This window comes from Pleurodeles waltl, chromosome 10, assembly GCF_031143425.1.
Source record: "Pleurodeles waltl isolate 20211129_DDA chromosome 10, aPleWal1.hap1.20221129, whole genome shotgun sequence".
In the NCBI taxonomy this organism is placed as follows: domain Eukaryota; kingdom Metazoa; phylum Chordata; class Amphibia; order Caudata; family Salamandridae; genus Pleurodeles; species Pleurodeles waltl.
Window position 1 is genome coordinate 399,933,314 of NC_090449.1, and position 15,089 is coordinate 399,948,402.

Genomic DNA, 15,089 nt, shown 5'->3' on the forward strand with positions numbered 1-15,089 from the left:
TCCACGAAACCTCCTGAAGAATCTCTAAGAGGCCGTGGAAGAAGGAGCTTGGAGCCCTAACGACTTAGCCGTGGCCCTGCTTTCTTTAAAACGTTCCAAGGCCGAATCAGCCTTAGCCCCAAACAGTTTGTCCCCATCAAACGGGAGATCCAACAATGTGGACTGTACATCTGCCGAAAAGCCCGAGTTACGGAGCCAGGCCTGTCTCCTTGCCACCACAGTTGTGCCCACTGCCCTGGCTACCGAGTCGGTGGTATCCAGTCCCGTCTGGATAATTTGGGTCGCAGCAGCCTGGGCATTTGAGACAAGATCCAAAAGACCCTGGGGAAGCTCTGTAAACGAAGAGGAAATGTCATCCATCAGAGCATGAATATACCTCCCCAGGATACAGGTTGCATTGGTGGCTTTTAACGCCAGACTGCAGGATGAAAAAATCTTCTTCGACTGCGCCTCTAGCTTCTTTGAATCCCTGTCCCCAGGCACCGTCGGAAAAGAACCAGGCGCTGACTTGGACGAACAGGAGGCCTGCACCACCAAGCTCTCCGGTGTAGGGTGCCTAGATAGGAAACCAGGGTCAGTTGGAGCCGTCCGATACCTCCTGGCCACGGCTCTGTGAACTGCTGGGGAAGATGCCGGCCTCTTCCACACCTCTAACACCGGATCCAGCAGAGCGTCATTAAATGGTAACAGAGGCTCCGCCGCGGCTGAGGCCGGATGTAACACCTCTGTCAAAAGGTTTTGTTTTGCCTCCACCACCGGCAAAGGCAGGTCCAAAAAACTAGCTGCCTTCCGTACCACTGCATGAAAGGAAGCAGCCTCCTCAGTATATTCCCCCGGGGACGAAAGGTCCCACTCAGGGGAAGTGTCCAGCCCACTGGCCGACTCCAGTCCACGCAGCCCATCACCCGAGTCCTCTAGCTCTCCTTCCTCTAGGGCTCGTTGGTACTCCTGCTCTTCTAATACACGGAGAGCACGTCTCCTTGAATGAAGTCGTTGCTCAATACGCGGAGTCGACAATGCCTCCGCCGAAGTCGAAGATCGGCGCCGATCTTCAGAAGCTACCGACGCCGCATCCGGCGCCACAGGTAACTTCGGCGCCGACGGAAGAGCAGCTGAAGCAGATGGACCCACCGGAGTCACAGGCCGAAATCCCGACGTCGACGGGATGGAAATCCCCGGGGCCAATCCTTCTGAAGCCACCGGAGCGGCCACCGGCGCCGACAGTGGCGCCGAGCCCACGTTCCCAAACGGGAGAAAGGGCATAAAGGGTGCCGGCCGAAGAGGCGCAGGATCACCCAAAGAAAAGGCCAAAGGCCCAGCCGGAGCACCCCCTGGAGCCATCTGTTGGAAGATGGCATACATCGCATTCAAGAATGCGGAACTATCGGCTCCAGGGGTGGGAAAAGCCGGATACTGGGGTGCCTGTCTCGGAGGCGACCCAGACGCCGGCCTCGGCGTCTGCGCCGGAGAAAACACTTGAGGCTCCAATACCTCAATCACCGACGCCTGTCCAGGTGAAGTTGGAGACGCCGGAGAGGGCAACGGCGTCGAAGGATGCGGCGTAACCGTGGGACTGACCTCCCATGTCCTTCGGCGCCGATCCGGAGACCTGGAACGAGTCTCCTTTGAATGACGCCGAGATTCTCTACGGCGCCGGGAGTCTCGATGACGCCGATGTCTTGGGGAAGAAGACTTCTTGTGATGTTTCCCCTTTGACTTGGCCATAAACAGCTTCGCCTCACGTTCCTTGAGGGCCTTTGGATTCATGTGCTGACATGAATCACAAGTCGAGACGTCGTGGTCGGAGCTCAAACACCAAAGGCAATCGGAATGAGGATCCGTCACCGACATCTTGCCTCCACACTCACGACAAGGCTTAAATCCAGACTTCCTCTGCGACATTATTTCCACAGCGAAAGACTACGCAGTAAGATATACAGTGTAACTGCAAGAGTAACAGTTGCTCCCTCGAAGATAACCGTTTCGAATGCACGGAAAAAAGGGAACTGACGTCCGCACGTCGTCGAGGACCTCTTATTGCCTGTATGACGTCAGACGGCGTCGCGTGGGCTAGAGTGACGTCCTCGTCGACGTGCAGAGACTAGTAAGAAGATTTCCGTCGAATGCTGGCGCCATGGGAGTATTCATGAGGTGAGGAATCCACAGGTAGTTGTATCCATCAGAATGGAGTAGGTTAGACAGGTGGAGCGGGAAGGGCAGATTGGAGTTGGGTGTACTGGGTACAGTGGGTTAGAGTAGATTGGAGTAGAGTGAGGTAGATCAGAATGGACTAGGGTAGCGTGGAGTAGTCTGGGTGGACTGAAATAGGGCAGACTGTGGTAAAGTAGGGTGGATTGTGGTAGAATGGTTTGGTATGGACTGGAGTGGGGTAGATTGGAGTGGAGGGGAGTGGGGTAGGCTGTAGTGGGGCAGAGTGGAGTGGGATAAATTGTACTGGGGTAGACAACAGGAGTAGGGTAGAGTGGCATAAATTGGGTGGAGTGGGGAAGGTTAGGGTGGAGTAGAGAAAACTGGAGGGGAGTGGGTGGAGTTGATTGAAGGGGAGAGGGGTAGATTGGCATGGGGCTACATTGGTGTGGAGTGGGATTAGGCTAGATGGGAGTGGGGTGAACTGAGGCAGAGTGAATTAGATGGGAGTGGATGGGGACATATGGAGTGGAGTGGAGTAGATTGGAGTGGGGTCGTTTGAAGTGAAGTGGGGTATATTGAAGTAAAGTGGGGTAGATTGGGCTGAAATGAGTGGTGTGGGGTTGCTTGGGGTGAGGTAGAGTACGGCAGATTAGAGTGGCGTGAAGGGGGAAAACTGGAGTGGGCAGATTGGAGTGGGTAGACTAGAGTAGGGTGAGGTAGACTGAAGAGGAGTGGGGTAGACCGCGATAGTTTGGGGTAGACGGGAGTGGGGTGGGGTAGGCTCGGGTGGAGTGGAGGGTGGTAGACTAGGGTAGATTTGAGTGGTGAGGGGTAGATTGGAATGGAGTGGGGATGATTGTTTTAGAATGGAGGTAGTTACACTGGGGTGGAGTGGGGTACACTGGAGTTGGCTGGGGTAGATTGGAGAGGGGTTGACTGGGATAGACTGATCATACTGCGGTAGACTGGATAAATTAGAGCTCAGTAAACTGGAGTGGAGTGGGATAGATTAGACTGGAGTAGATTGGAGTGGGGTAGACTGGAGTGGGATGGGGTAGATTGGAGTGGGGTAGATTGGGGTGGGTAGAGTGGTACGGGAGTAGATCTGACTGGGGTGGATGGGGGTACAGTGAGTTAGATTGTAGTGGGGTAGATTGGGTGGATCGGAGTGGGGTAAATTACAGTAGATTGTAGTGGTGTAGACTGGAATGGAGTGGGGTAGACTATGGTAGATTGGAGTGGGCTACAGTGGAGGGGATTGGGGTAGACTGGTGAGGAATGGGAGAGATTGGAGTGGAGACTTGAATGACATGTGGTAGACTGGAATGCAATGGAGTAGACTGGAGTTGGAGTGGAATGGGGTAGATTGCAGTGGAGAGCGTTGGGGAGGAATAGAGTAGGTTGGAGTGGGGAGGAGTGGGGTAGGTTTGAGTGGGGACAACTGGGGTAGAGTGGAGTGGGGTGGATTGTGGTATACTGGAGTGGGGTGTAGTGGACTGGAGCTGAGTGGGGTAGATTGAGGTAGAGTGGTGTGGGGTGTATTGGAGTGAGGTGGGATAGAGTGGGCTAGATTGAGTGGAGTGGGGTAGACTCAGTAGAGTGTAGTGTGGTATACTGGAGTGAAGTGTGGTATACTGGAGTGGAGTAGACTGTTGTGAAGTGGAGTGAGGCAAATTGGAGTAGGATGTAATGGAGTGGATTGGGGAAGAATGTAGTGGAGTGGATTTAGGTAGACTGGAGTGGAGTGGGGTAGACTATAGTAGCGTAGAGTGGAGTGGAGTGGTGTGTCGTAGACCGGAGTGGAGAGTCGTAGAATGGAGTGGTGTGGCACATGGTGTAAAGGCAGAGAGTGGAGTAGAATGTTATAGAGTGGAGTGGTGTAAAATAATGTGGCATAGTGGTGAGTGTGTGTGGTGTGGCAGTGCATTGCCATTATAGTCAACACATTTTCAATTGAAATGGCCACCACACTTGCACAGACATACACTTCTACTGCACACAAATGATAATGTGTGGAAATGTCATCACCTAGTGTGTTGATGTGTTTTGATCATATTCAAATATTTGTTTCCACAACATTACAGAGTTATAAACAATGGGCTTCATTAGTACTTTCCTAATTCAGCACAGTTCTTTTTTGTTGTGTGCTAGAAAAAACACATCCTATAGCCTCTTGTCTGACATTGGTACTCAGCAGCAATGTCACATAAATTATCTCACTTTGAAGTCAGGGAAAGAAAAGTCAAGACTAAGCTCCCTTGGCTGGCTGAGCCTGACATTTGACCTTTGTTTTTGAACGCACATCAAATGTGACAAGATAAGAGTAAAATGTAAAGGCCTGTTAACAGAAAGCTAGTACCCGGCAGAATACAGTAAACAAGGGATGCTCCAAGGACGGCACAAATAATCTGGACAACCTACAAAAATTAAAGTCAGCAAATATAAGGCAAGAAACTGAGTTACAAACCACAAAGTCAAAAGTAAGCAATGGGTGAAATGCATTCCCAGGGAAGCTTTCAGAATGCCCACAAGAAGTAGTTAGCAAAACCAGACTTCTGCACTGTCTGGTAGGCTTCCATCTGAAAAACATATAACAGTGCCACTCATAAAGTAAAAAATTTGGAACTGGAATAAAGGAAGGGTCATTAAAGAGCAGAAGAGTGAAATTAATCACCATAATATATTGCTGAAAGGAGAAGGAGGAGATTACATATAAAACGTTACATTTTTACAGGATGGACAAGAGTACAATAACACCATTCGGTAAATAAAAATATCCCCAAGTTCATAAGCAATAAATACATTTATTACCACTACATACAGTTCCAAGCTTCAGTAAATTCACAGGTTCACATGCTTAAATGTATTCCCTACTGTCAACCTGGGAATCCTCAGCAGTTCATGTTTTAAGAGCAATGATTACATAACTCATATAACAATGCTTCAGCCATGCACGTTGGGCAGCCTTGCTGCAAATCTGGTCAATGGTGTGAAAAGACACTGCACTCCACGCAAAGAATTTCAAAAGGATTAACAAAGCTCAGATTTTCAAAACAACAAGAGTGTAAGCAGGGGTGCCCCACGAAAGGGGTGGAAAGAGGGCTGCATGTGAATCTATGAAAAGTATGAAAACTCGAGAACTGTAGTTGTTGGTGAAAGATTTTATATCAAATGTTTTGTATTTTACTGACATTAAATTATAAACACAAAAATCTTATTAACTGGTTTGTTCCCGTTTAGATTTACCATTGGTAATGTAGGCCTGTATTTAAAATAGCTAATCTTCATCGCCATTCTGTTTTGTGAAAGGTGAATATTTTATTTCTAGGTGAAGCTTCAATTAACAAACACAATGTTATTTTGCTTTATTTCCCATTTGAAATGTTTTGCTTTTCAGTGTGATAATCATGGATTGTTGTAATTGGCAGGCTACTCTCGAAGGCACCTGCAGAATACAGGCTTGTCAATGTATCTCATGTAAGTTTGAAGGACACAGATAGAAGGTGCGTTGAGATGAATTCTGAGAAGCTAAGGAGTACACAATTATATAATTTCAATTTAACCTTATTGTAGTATTGGAACTGTGTGTAGGTGTAAAAACTGTTAGAATTGTGTGATTTAACCTAGTGCCTAGTAGATTATGGTAGATATTGCTTTACTCTGGTTTTGAATACAGTTTACTGCAGAGTAGGAGGTTTTAGGGTACTCTCATTATGGGAGACCTGACTCTTTTTAACCCCTCGGCCTTATACTAGCTTAACCTCTCTTCCGTATGTGACTTTGGTTCGATGCAACTACATATTATTTGGTGTAATCATATTTGATTAAAATATACTAATTCGTTGATTTTTGCCTTCTGTAAACGATTAACTTATATTAAACCTTATGGTTTGAAACTTTATCCTTCTCGGACTTTCTTGTGAAGTCTACAATGCTTCACATTCTTTAAATTTACTAATTTGTTGAGAAGCCTCAGTTTTTGAATTCCGATTCATCAGATAGTGCTTTATGAACCCCGAAATTTGCACATATAAAAGTGCTAGCATAAGTCATTAGTTTCTAGCACTGGATCCAATTATGGCTACAAAAGCAGTACGATAAAGGGTAAGAATAGCAGAAGTTGGGGTGAGGTTCACCTTAATTAAACTGGTTTCTTAGCACAGCTAGTCCAACAGCAGTGTACAATCCTGATTGGATGCTGCGGCAATAATGCTTCAGGGTGGTGTGGGGCGTCCATGCAGCTGTTTTACAAACATCAGTAAAAATATTCCTATAAAGAATTATTCCCTTTTGGCTATGTCTGGTGGAGTGGGCTACATCATTGTCTGCTTAGGCATGACAGAGTGATGCATGTCACAATTCATTGGAAAATGCTTTTTGTATAGAGTGGCCGGCCTTTTTGGTATTGGCAAAGGAGGCAATTAGCTGGCTGGTAAGTTGGAAGACTTTCGTCCTGTCCATATAATATGTCAGACAAAGTCTGATATTGAGAAAATTAAGTAACCTTCCAGCCACTGCAGAAAGGTCAAGACACAAAGTTGGTAAATGGAGACTCATTGAGGTAAAGAATAGTTGGCACTTTAAGAATGAAACACAAGTCAGTGTGCAGAGTACTCTTGCTAAACTTTGTGAATGAATCTTTGACAGAGAATCGTTAAGCAAAACAACCATTGTCAAAGGAAGCATCTGCAGTGGAGCCTTGTGAATGAGCACGAAGGGCTCTCATGGGCGCATCCAACACATTTGAGCTCCCAGGCTGCTGGCTGTTTTACAAGTGATGAAAAAGTAAGTAATAACCTGCTCATACACTCGTTGAGCACTTTGATAAAGAAAAGAGATCAGGAGGCCTAATGTATTGTGATACAGATGCCTTATGAACACATGCAGATTAGTTACTTGAGGTTCACTTTGGCCAACAGGGTAAGTACGGAGAGTTCTCATGAGATTGTATTTAGAGAGGGGTTATGTTCTTGGACATAGCCTAGAGACAAAGACTTTGATACTGAAACTTGTCCTGGCTCCAGAGGCCTGATTACCACAACTCTATAACCCCAGACAAAGCCACTAGGATGATCCAACTAGGCTCTTCTTTGCTTTTTGAAGAGAATACTGGAGCTCAGGGAGACTGTAGGAAAGGGATAGGTAAATATCCCATGCCAGAGTCAAAAGCATTTCTCCTTGATTCCCAGGACAACACTATCTGGACACGAAGAACGGGTGTTTTGTGTTTTCCAGAGCTACAAATAAATTCAACTGCTATATCCCTAGTCGGTGAAAGACCAGATCTAGTTGCTTAGGGTCTAGTTCCTAGTGACGGCAATTTATGTCTTGTCTTTTCTAGGTGTCAGTAAACAAAAAAAGCTATTGTAAATCTCATGAAACATGCCCTTAAACAGTTTAGGAACTCTGGAGACATACATGAGTATGTGACTGTGGGGCTGATAGGGTTGACTTCAACCATCATAGTGTGGAAAACTGTCACAGTAGTTTACTTACCTCGAAAGTCAGGCCTAAAGTGCATATTCAAGCTCTAGTGACAAACAGCATCGTGGGATCTGGTCATCAACATGGTTGCTGTAGAGGATTTGTGATTTCTCTTCAAGTTCCTGCAGTGTGTCTCCATTGTCATCATTACTGTGCCCCCACCGAACACACTTGAATGGAGAGTGGTTCAACAGTTGTTGATGCTTAACTATCAATGAGAAAAGTTCATTGAGGCAGAACATTGAGATGAGAAGGGTTGAGGAGCATGTTCAGATGAGGTTTGATAATCAAGAAAGCTGTTGGCAAAAGCACTGAAAACACAGGGGTTTGGTGGGGATTGCTGACATTAATGAAGTGAATACCTGGATTACAGAGCCTTTGATAATGGAATCTTTCTAGGAGGGGCCAAAACGGCAGAGAAACCTACTATGCATGGAGTGAAGGCTTCTGCTGCTTTGGCAACAATGAGGCTACTGACTGGGTGTCATCTGTGGCCATAAATACTGTTGATTCAGTGTCCTTGGAAGGTGTGGTCCTCCATGCTGCAGGGGTCATCAACGATTATTTTGACACCAACGCCAGGTTTTAACCCAAAGCTTCATCTTCAGGAACAGAAGTCTGCTCCTTCGAAGCAGAAGGTTCTAATGTGGAGGGCTGCATCTTTGAAGAAGAGGGGCTAGCAGGCACTTCAGAATGTCTTGAAACCACTGGTTTAGGGAGCACTACAAACTGATTTAACGCCAGAGAACAACGATTCAAGTGAAAAAAATAACAGCCTTTTCCTGTCCATCAGCTCACTCACTACCTGTGATGATGTGGAATGACTGCACGATTTGTGTGGATTAAAGGAGCGTATGTGAAAAACGCTTTTTAAACACTGGCAACCGGGTATTCCCAGCTCAACAGTAGGAAATGAATTAGGCATGGTACAAGTCAGGTCAGAGTAACACAAAGTTACAAAGGCAATAAGCCACGCAGAATTATCCTAGACACCTCTGTGACTTGCACTATCCCTAAAAGACATTTCATAACATGTAATAATGTTTTTCGAAGGGAATGTGCATTCATTTTTTTAAACTTTATGGCATGTTCATACATCATATCACATATACAATATTGATCGGCATACCGAGTGTAAGTATTGCAATCACACAATGGTAGAAGTCATGGCGACCAATTAGTCAAAGATGGTGTGTACCATAATAGTCTGTAATTGTGGGTGTGAGGGCCCTTAAAGGACTGCCCCGTAAACTTCAGCCCCATATGACATACTTTATATCTGTTTAATGTGTGTCATGGTAAACAGCTGTACTATCAACTTTTGTGTTCTGCAATACTAGAAATTTTCAAGTATTTTTGTACCCAGGTGACTGCTAACAAAATCAAAATGTGTCAGCGGCCAGTCAGCGAGTGTCATCTATCGTCGGCTTACGTATAGGGGGTATGTGTGAGAAAATGGAAGGAGAGTGTCCGTCAGGAGCCACAACTGCCCGACTGTTGTGCGAGGAACGCAGTGATGAGCAGCATGCTTCCACCGAGAGTTGACGTCCACCCCCACCTAATCAGGCCTCCCCCTCCCCACTCAGATTCACCTCTATATTCGTCTCCTGCAACTGGCCAACGAGCGTGATCAGCTGCAGCGCCAGTCTCTAGTTCATCCAACACTTCACTCTATATCTCTAAATCACGCTCAGCATTCTCATCTGAGCAGACCAGTTTTAGTCTCCTCTCCTCTCCTCAGCTATCTGCCATTTGTTAAGCCCACTATCCATTTGTTAAGAGCTGCAGGTCAGGGCTGGTCCAATGTATCTCATTTAGACAGCACCAGTCCTAGCGGGTCAAACCTACGCCACATTTTGGTCCCTTTTTTGGGTGGCGTAAGTACACCAAACAGACAGTGCTTGACCGATGTCTTGATCTGAACCCCCGTGATCCCTTTCAGGTCATTCAGAATGTAGGCCAAGTAGTTTCGTAGCTTAGGGTAATCTCAAATCATGTGTAGGAATGACACTGGCTCAAATCTGCAACATGGGCACCCAGACGAGCATGTCGCATAGCTTTTTGGAGCCTCTGGGGGGGTAAGGCAAGTACGATGCAGGTATTGGAACTGTGTGAGATTGAACTGGGCGTTGCTAACCACTCCTCGCACCTGAGCAAATGCCCATAGCCACTCAGTGTCTGTAAGGGGGCCGACAGGTCCCCAGAACATCTATACCAAATCACCTTCATGTCCACTTTGCGGTCCATTTTCAGAGCCTTGTATATGCAAGATATCATTCCTCTAGTAGTGCCTGAGTCCAACAGGAACCGCAGTGTATGGGGCTCCTCTGGCTCCATGGGGATGGAAGGCCACATCATTCATACTGTACAGGAGATCTTGGCGTACTGTAGGAAGTGGCGGGGGAGCCGGTAGCACTCCCTGGCTTAGTTCACTGTAAGAGATACCTCGTTTTGATACAGATCTCTAGCAGCCTTGCATCCCCCAACGTACTACAGGAAGAGGTCCATTACCACCTGTATCTGCCTAAAACCCGGCAGCCATCTCAGTGGCAGCAGCCGCACATCTGGAGACCTGCAGAGTACTACCGTAACACCGCGCTCCCACACCTAAGCCACCTGGTGAACCATAAATGGGGCTTCGAAATGTGACTCCATTCCCCTTTATCAGGAATCCTGGAAGGTCTGCCACTCCCTCCCATCAAGCCAGGAGAGCCCGGTCTCCTGTCGGACCCTCCGTTCACCACTGCGCAGCATATTGCAAAATCTTCACAAAGTAATACATTTGTAGGTCTGGGACACCAAGCCCACAAGTTCCATGTCCAGTTTCAGTGCCCCCAAATTTATTCTGTTCCAGCCGTCTACCCATGTTCGGGATCTAAGGAGGCTATTTAGTTTGGTGAATGTGGCATGTGGGGTACAGCACACAAAGTTCTGCAGCACACAGAAGCAACGGAAAGTAGGACCATTCTACTAAGAACCGCCCTTCCCATGATGGAGAGGGGAAGGCGGTCCCAGTACTGGATGGAGGCCTCAAGATGGATGATCACCACTCCCTTATTTAGGTCGTAGTAGTCTGCGGCCAAGTGAGCCACCGACAGACCCAGGTAAAGAAAATGGTCACACTCCCAGTCAAGCTCTGCCTGGGACAGGACCGCGACATCTACAGAGATGGAGATGATGCGCTACTCTACATCAGTCACACCTCACGCTTGGTGCCTGCATTGTTGGAAATAATGACTGCTTTTGAGAGTGTCTCTGGCTTACCCATCAACCACAGGAAATCAATCCTTTAATCATGGGCAAGCCTGGCGGGGGTAGATTTTGCGGTACTGCCCCAGACAGGGAATTAGAGGTTCATCGAGAAATTTTTAAGGGCTTCTGGGGTTGTGCGTGGGCCTTTACTGTATACACCCACCGAGTGGTCTCACAGCGATGCATTATTGCTAGCCTGGGTTTTCATTCACGAACTGTCCAGGTGCTCTGACGATAGGTTAAGGGTGGGGGGTGCTCCCATCACAGCAGTCACCCCAGACGTCTTCCCGTTTTACCCCACTCCCGAGGTAGCAGCTACCGGTATTTGTATCTATTCAGACAATCTATCTATCCCACATATCGCCAAGATAGCGTTGTGCCTGTAGCATGGTGTTGCAGCGCTCTGCTATTGCAGGGCTTGAGCGTTGAAGAGTCCACCAGTGCTTTCTCCACTTCCAGGAATTCCTTTTCTGGAAACTATTGCGCGCTGCCAATTCTGGAGAGGCATTCCCCACGAGTCACCATCTTCAGTGTGTCCCACTCCAGCTCTCTATCTCCCTTGGACAACCAGTTTGTGTCAAAGAACCAAGGGCCAGATGTAGGAAACAAACAATTTGCGACTCGCAATTTGCGAGTTGATGCGACTCGCAGAATGCGAGTCGCAAATCGAAATGCAGGTAAAATAACAGTGCCGAAATAGCGACTCGCACCCGGAGTCGCAACGCAGTGAGCGAGTCCGCCGATTGCGAGGTCGCTTTTTGCGACCGTGCAAAAAACAAACTCGCAATTTGCGAGTTGCTATTGCATATGGTTTGCGACTCGCAAATTGCGACTTGCTATTTACGGGGTCGCAAAATGGGGTCGCAAATTTTGCGAGTCACAAACGCCTCACATCGCTTTTTGCAAGTCGGAAATGGGGTTTTTGCATCCCATTTCCGATTTTGCACAGTCGCAAATAGCGATTCGGGCCATTTGCGACTCGCAAAACTTTGCTACATCTGGCCCCAAGTCGTCATGTTGCGGAGTTCCCCTCAGAACAGTGCATTCTTTGGTGCCTCGGGCAGCTGACACCATAAGGGGAAACGTGGGCATACTCCCCCCACTCCAGAAAAACTGGAGTAAAGTCTGAGAGAAAATGGCCCACAGTCTGGACAGAAGGCACCGTCGTTGCCATCTCACCGAAATTAGAAATCGGTATAGCAGGTGTATTCTCGAACCCCGCGGTGTGTCGCATGCCACACGTCTATACCATGCAGGCGGCCCATCACTGCATGAAGTGCTTCTGCCATACGTGGTTTGGTGCGTGGTCGTGGGGAATGTCTGTCAAGGCCGCCATCCAGCAAACAATTAAAGTCGCCGGCCCACAGCAAGGGCAGCTACCCCAGAAACAAGTCATTTCCAGGTTAGACACTGTTAGGGTTCAAACCAGGAGCAGCGATTAACAAAATTGTGTCTTACATCCTGCTTTACAAGACACAGCACTTGTGTCTGCAGGAACAACAGAGAACATATTTTACTCTTACATCAGAAGGTGGTCTGTGCCAGGGCCATGGGAGAACAATTCCCAACAGGCTGCTACAGGTTGCTCTTACCATCTGCTGCGCTGACAAAGAAGCTGTGTCCGTCCTGGGAGCCGACTTTTATTTGAGGTCCTCTGCCAGACTTCCTCCAGTTGAACATGTCCAAGGCTCTCTCGTCACCACTAACAGCTGCCTTCGCCAGCAGTGCCACGTCCCTGCGGGTAGTAAGCCTATGTTTAAAACCAGAGCTTGACTCTCCCTTCCCTCCTTCCCTGGCAACCAAGGTCCCCCCAAGACACAAAAAAATGATCATTTGGTCGCAACTCATGCACACCAGCTACTGTTAACTTGATTTAAGCAGTGTATACATTTAATTGTATAACATGAATGATATTTATATATAAACATGCTTTTGAATGACCAATTATGTAAATATGTTGTACTTTCCTCTTGTAAGAAAACAATTTTCTGCTTTGTCTGCACAGGTATATTATTTTAAATACAGGAGTGGTGGTGTGAGTGCTTTCCCATTACTTTAATCCTGCTCTGGGCACATCCCAATGGCGATGTAAAATTTAATTAAAATGCCACTGCAGGAACCAGTTTGTACTTCAGGACCCACTAGCCATTCCCGCCTGTCACATTCCTCCCAACTAAACTTTACCTAGAGCACAGTGGTTAAAATATGTAATAACAAACAGAAATAAATATATACAAGAAAATATATTTTGCACTTGAGTCTACACTTTCAGAGAATATTAAACTAGTTCCGAACTGCACACATCCACCATCCGAAAGCCATTCAATACTCCCACATCACTCAAACCACACAGTCACTCAGTGGTGTGGGTAATGACTCTGGTAGTAGGCACATGTCCTGACAAAACAGGCGCATAACATGTGGGGCCAGATGTATCAAGCAATTTTGCATTTGCAAACGGTGAAAATCGCAAAATTCAACCGTTTGCGAATGCAAAAATTCCTTTCAAAATGTATGAGAGGCATTTGCTGTGCAATTTAAAGGAATCGCAACAATAGCGATTCCTTAAAATAGCGACCCCATTTAGAGAATCGCAAATTGCCAAAGCACAGGTATCAAGCATTTTCTAAATGCGAATTGGGCATTTAGGAAATGCAATTGCCACCAAATCGAATTTGGTGGTAAGCATGTGCAACTTTTATAAATGCATTTTTAAAAATGACATGTAGCACACACATGCCCAAGGGCATGTGTGTGCTTCACATGTCCGCAAATATTTTTTGGGGGTGCATCAGAGGGGGACTTAGGCCCCCAGCAACCTGGGGTTTGCATTACCTAATTTGCGAATTCCTAACTGGAATTCGCAAAAAGGGAAATGCAAAAACATTCGCACCCATGGGCCTACAGGCCCCATAGGGATGAATGGAGTTCCATTCCCTAATTGCGATTCGGTAATAGCGATTGCGAATTTTAAGAAATCGCTATTACCGACTCGCAAATTTCATACATCTAATTTTGCAAGTCTTAAATAGCGATTTCAAAAGATTTGCTATTTAAGAAATGCAAACTGGGAGCTTAATACATCTGGCCCATAGGGTGATATTTTCAAGTTATGCAGGTACTGGTGGGTTCAGTGTCTGTGCTTGAAAGTCCCTGCGGTGTTTGGACACAGCAGGCACTTATTTGGTTGTAATGTCATAATAGGTTTCGGCACTTGTGCAAATGAGTCATACATTCAGTGAAGACACCTAAGCATGCCAATGAGCATCTCCTATCTTCACATTTCTTTTTTATACACAATTCAATTGCCATTTTAAGACTAGCTCCAACACAAAAAAAACATTAAAAAAATCCTTAACAATGCCATCCGCAACACCTATAAATATCTTCAAAAAGAGTATAGCGATATCAAGATTTCTGTTCTATATAGTTAGTGACCATACACTTATCAACTCAGGACAGAGCATGACCCTCCTAATGTTACGCAAACAGATTGAACAGGTTCCCCCACAGGCCTCACATCCTAGCATTGTTAAGTGGCCGTCCTCCCACTTGAAATATTGGTGCTTTGAGCAATAAACAGCAATCGATACAGCTTATTTATTCTATGATCTCTGGAGCCCCATTAGATCTCCAGCATTTGGATATTGCTCATTTAGCGAATAAGAGTCCCATGTTGAGAAGAAAAGGTAAGATACCTGTAGTCCTGGTTCTGCTTTGTAGGAATCTTCATTGAAGTCATAAACCCTTTTTTTTTTTTTTTATTGTTCTGATTATTTTAGATGAAAGGCAAAGAGAATAAGAAACTTCAACATTGCAACACTGTCCCCATTACACATAGGCAGTCATTGTTACCCCAGTAGCATTTCTACCACCAATTTACAGGGACCCAGTCCAGATGTCACATCTGGCTGACGTGCTGCTCCAAATCCTACCCTGGGAGAGTGGTGGTGGGTTGGGGGGTGGGGGTGGGGGGGGGGGGGGGAGTTTCAATTTATCACTGACTTCACACAGGAACCACATATGATTATTATTTTGGTTGTTTTATTTTCATTCTGAGATACCATGTGAAGATTGTGCATTGTGTTTTATGAAGTGATTATGCTGTTCATGTTAGCTGATACATGCTAGGTTTTTAGGGCTACGGCTGGATAAAAGCTTGTTTTTGGACAGCTGCATAAAGGTACACCTGCTGCTGTGGT

The 15,089-nt window shown here is 46.4% G+C and overlaps 1 protein-coding gene across 5 annotated transcripts in view; it reads right to left on the reverse strand.

Annotated features, from left to right (window-relative positions):
• The window catches only part of IFT140 (intraflagellar transport 140), a 1,792,511-nt gene that overhangs the window by 1,394,275 nt on the left and 383,147 nt on the right, over nucleotides 1-15,089 (reverse strand). For all 5 annotated transcript variants that reach the window (XM_069210629.1, XM_069210628.1, XM_069210630.1 and 2 more), the window contains one exon: nucleotides 12,480-12,622. In XM_069210629.1, coding sequence (XP_069066730.1) covers nucleotides 12,480-12,622 — 143 coding nt within the window. The remainder of the gene's footprint in view (nucleotides 1-12,479; nucleotides 12,623-15,089) is intronic.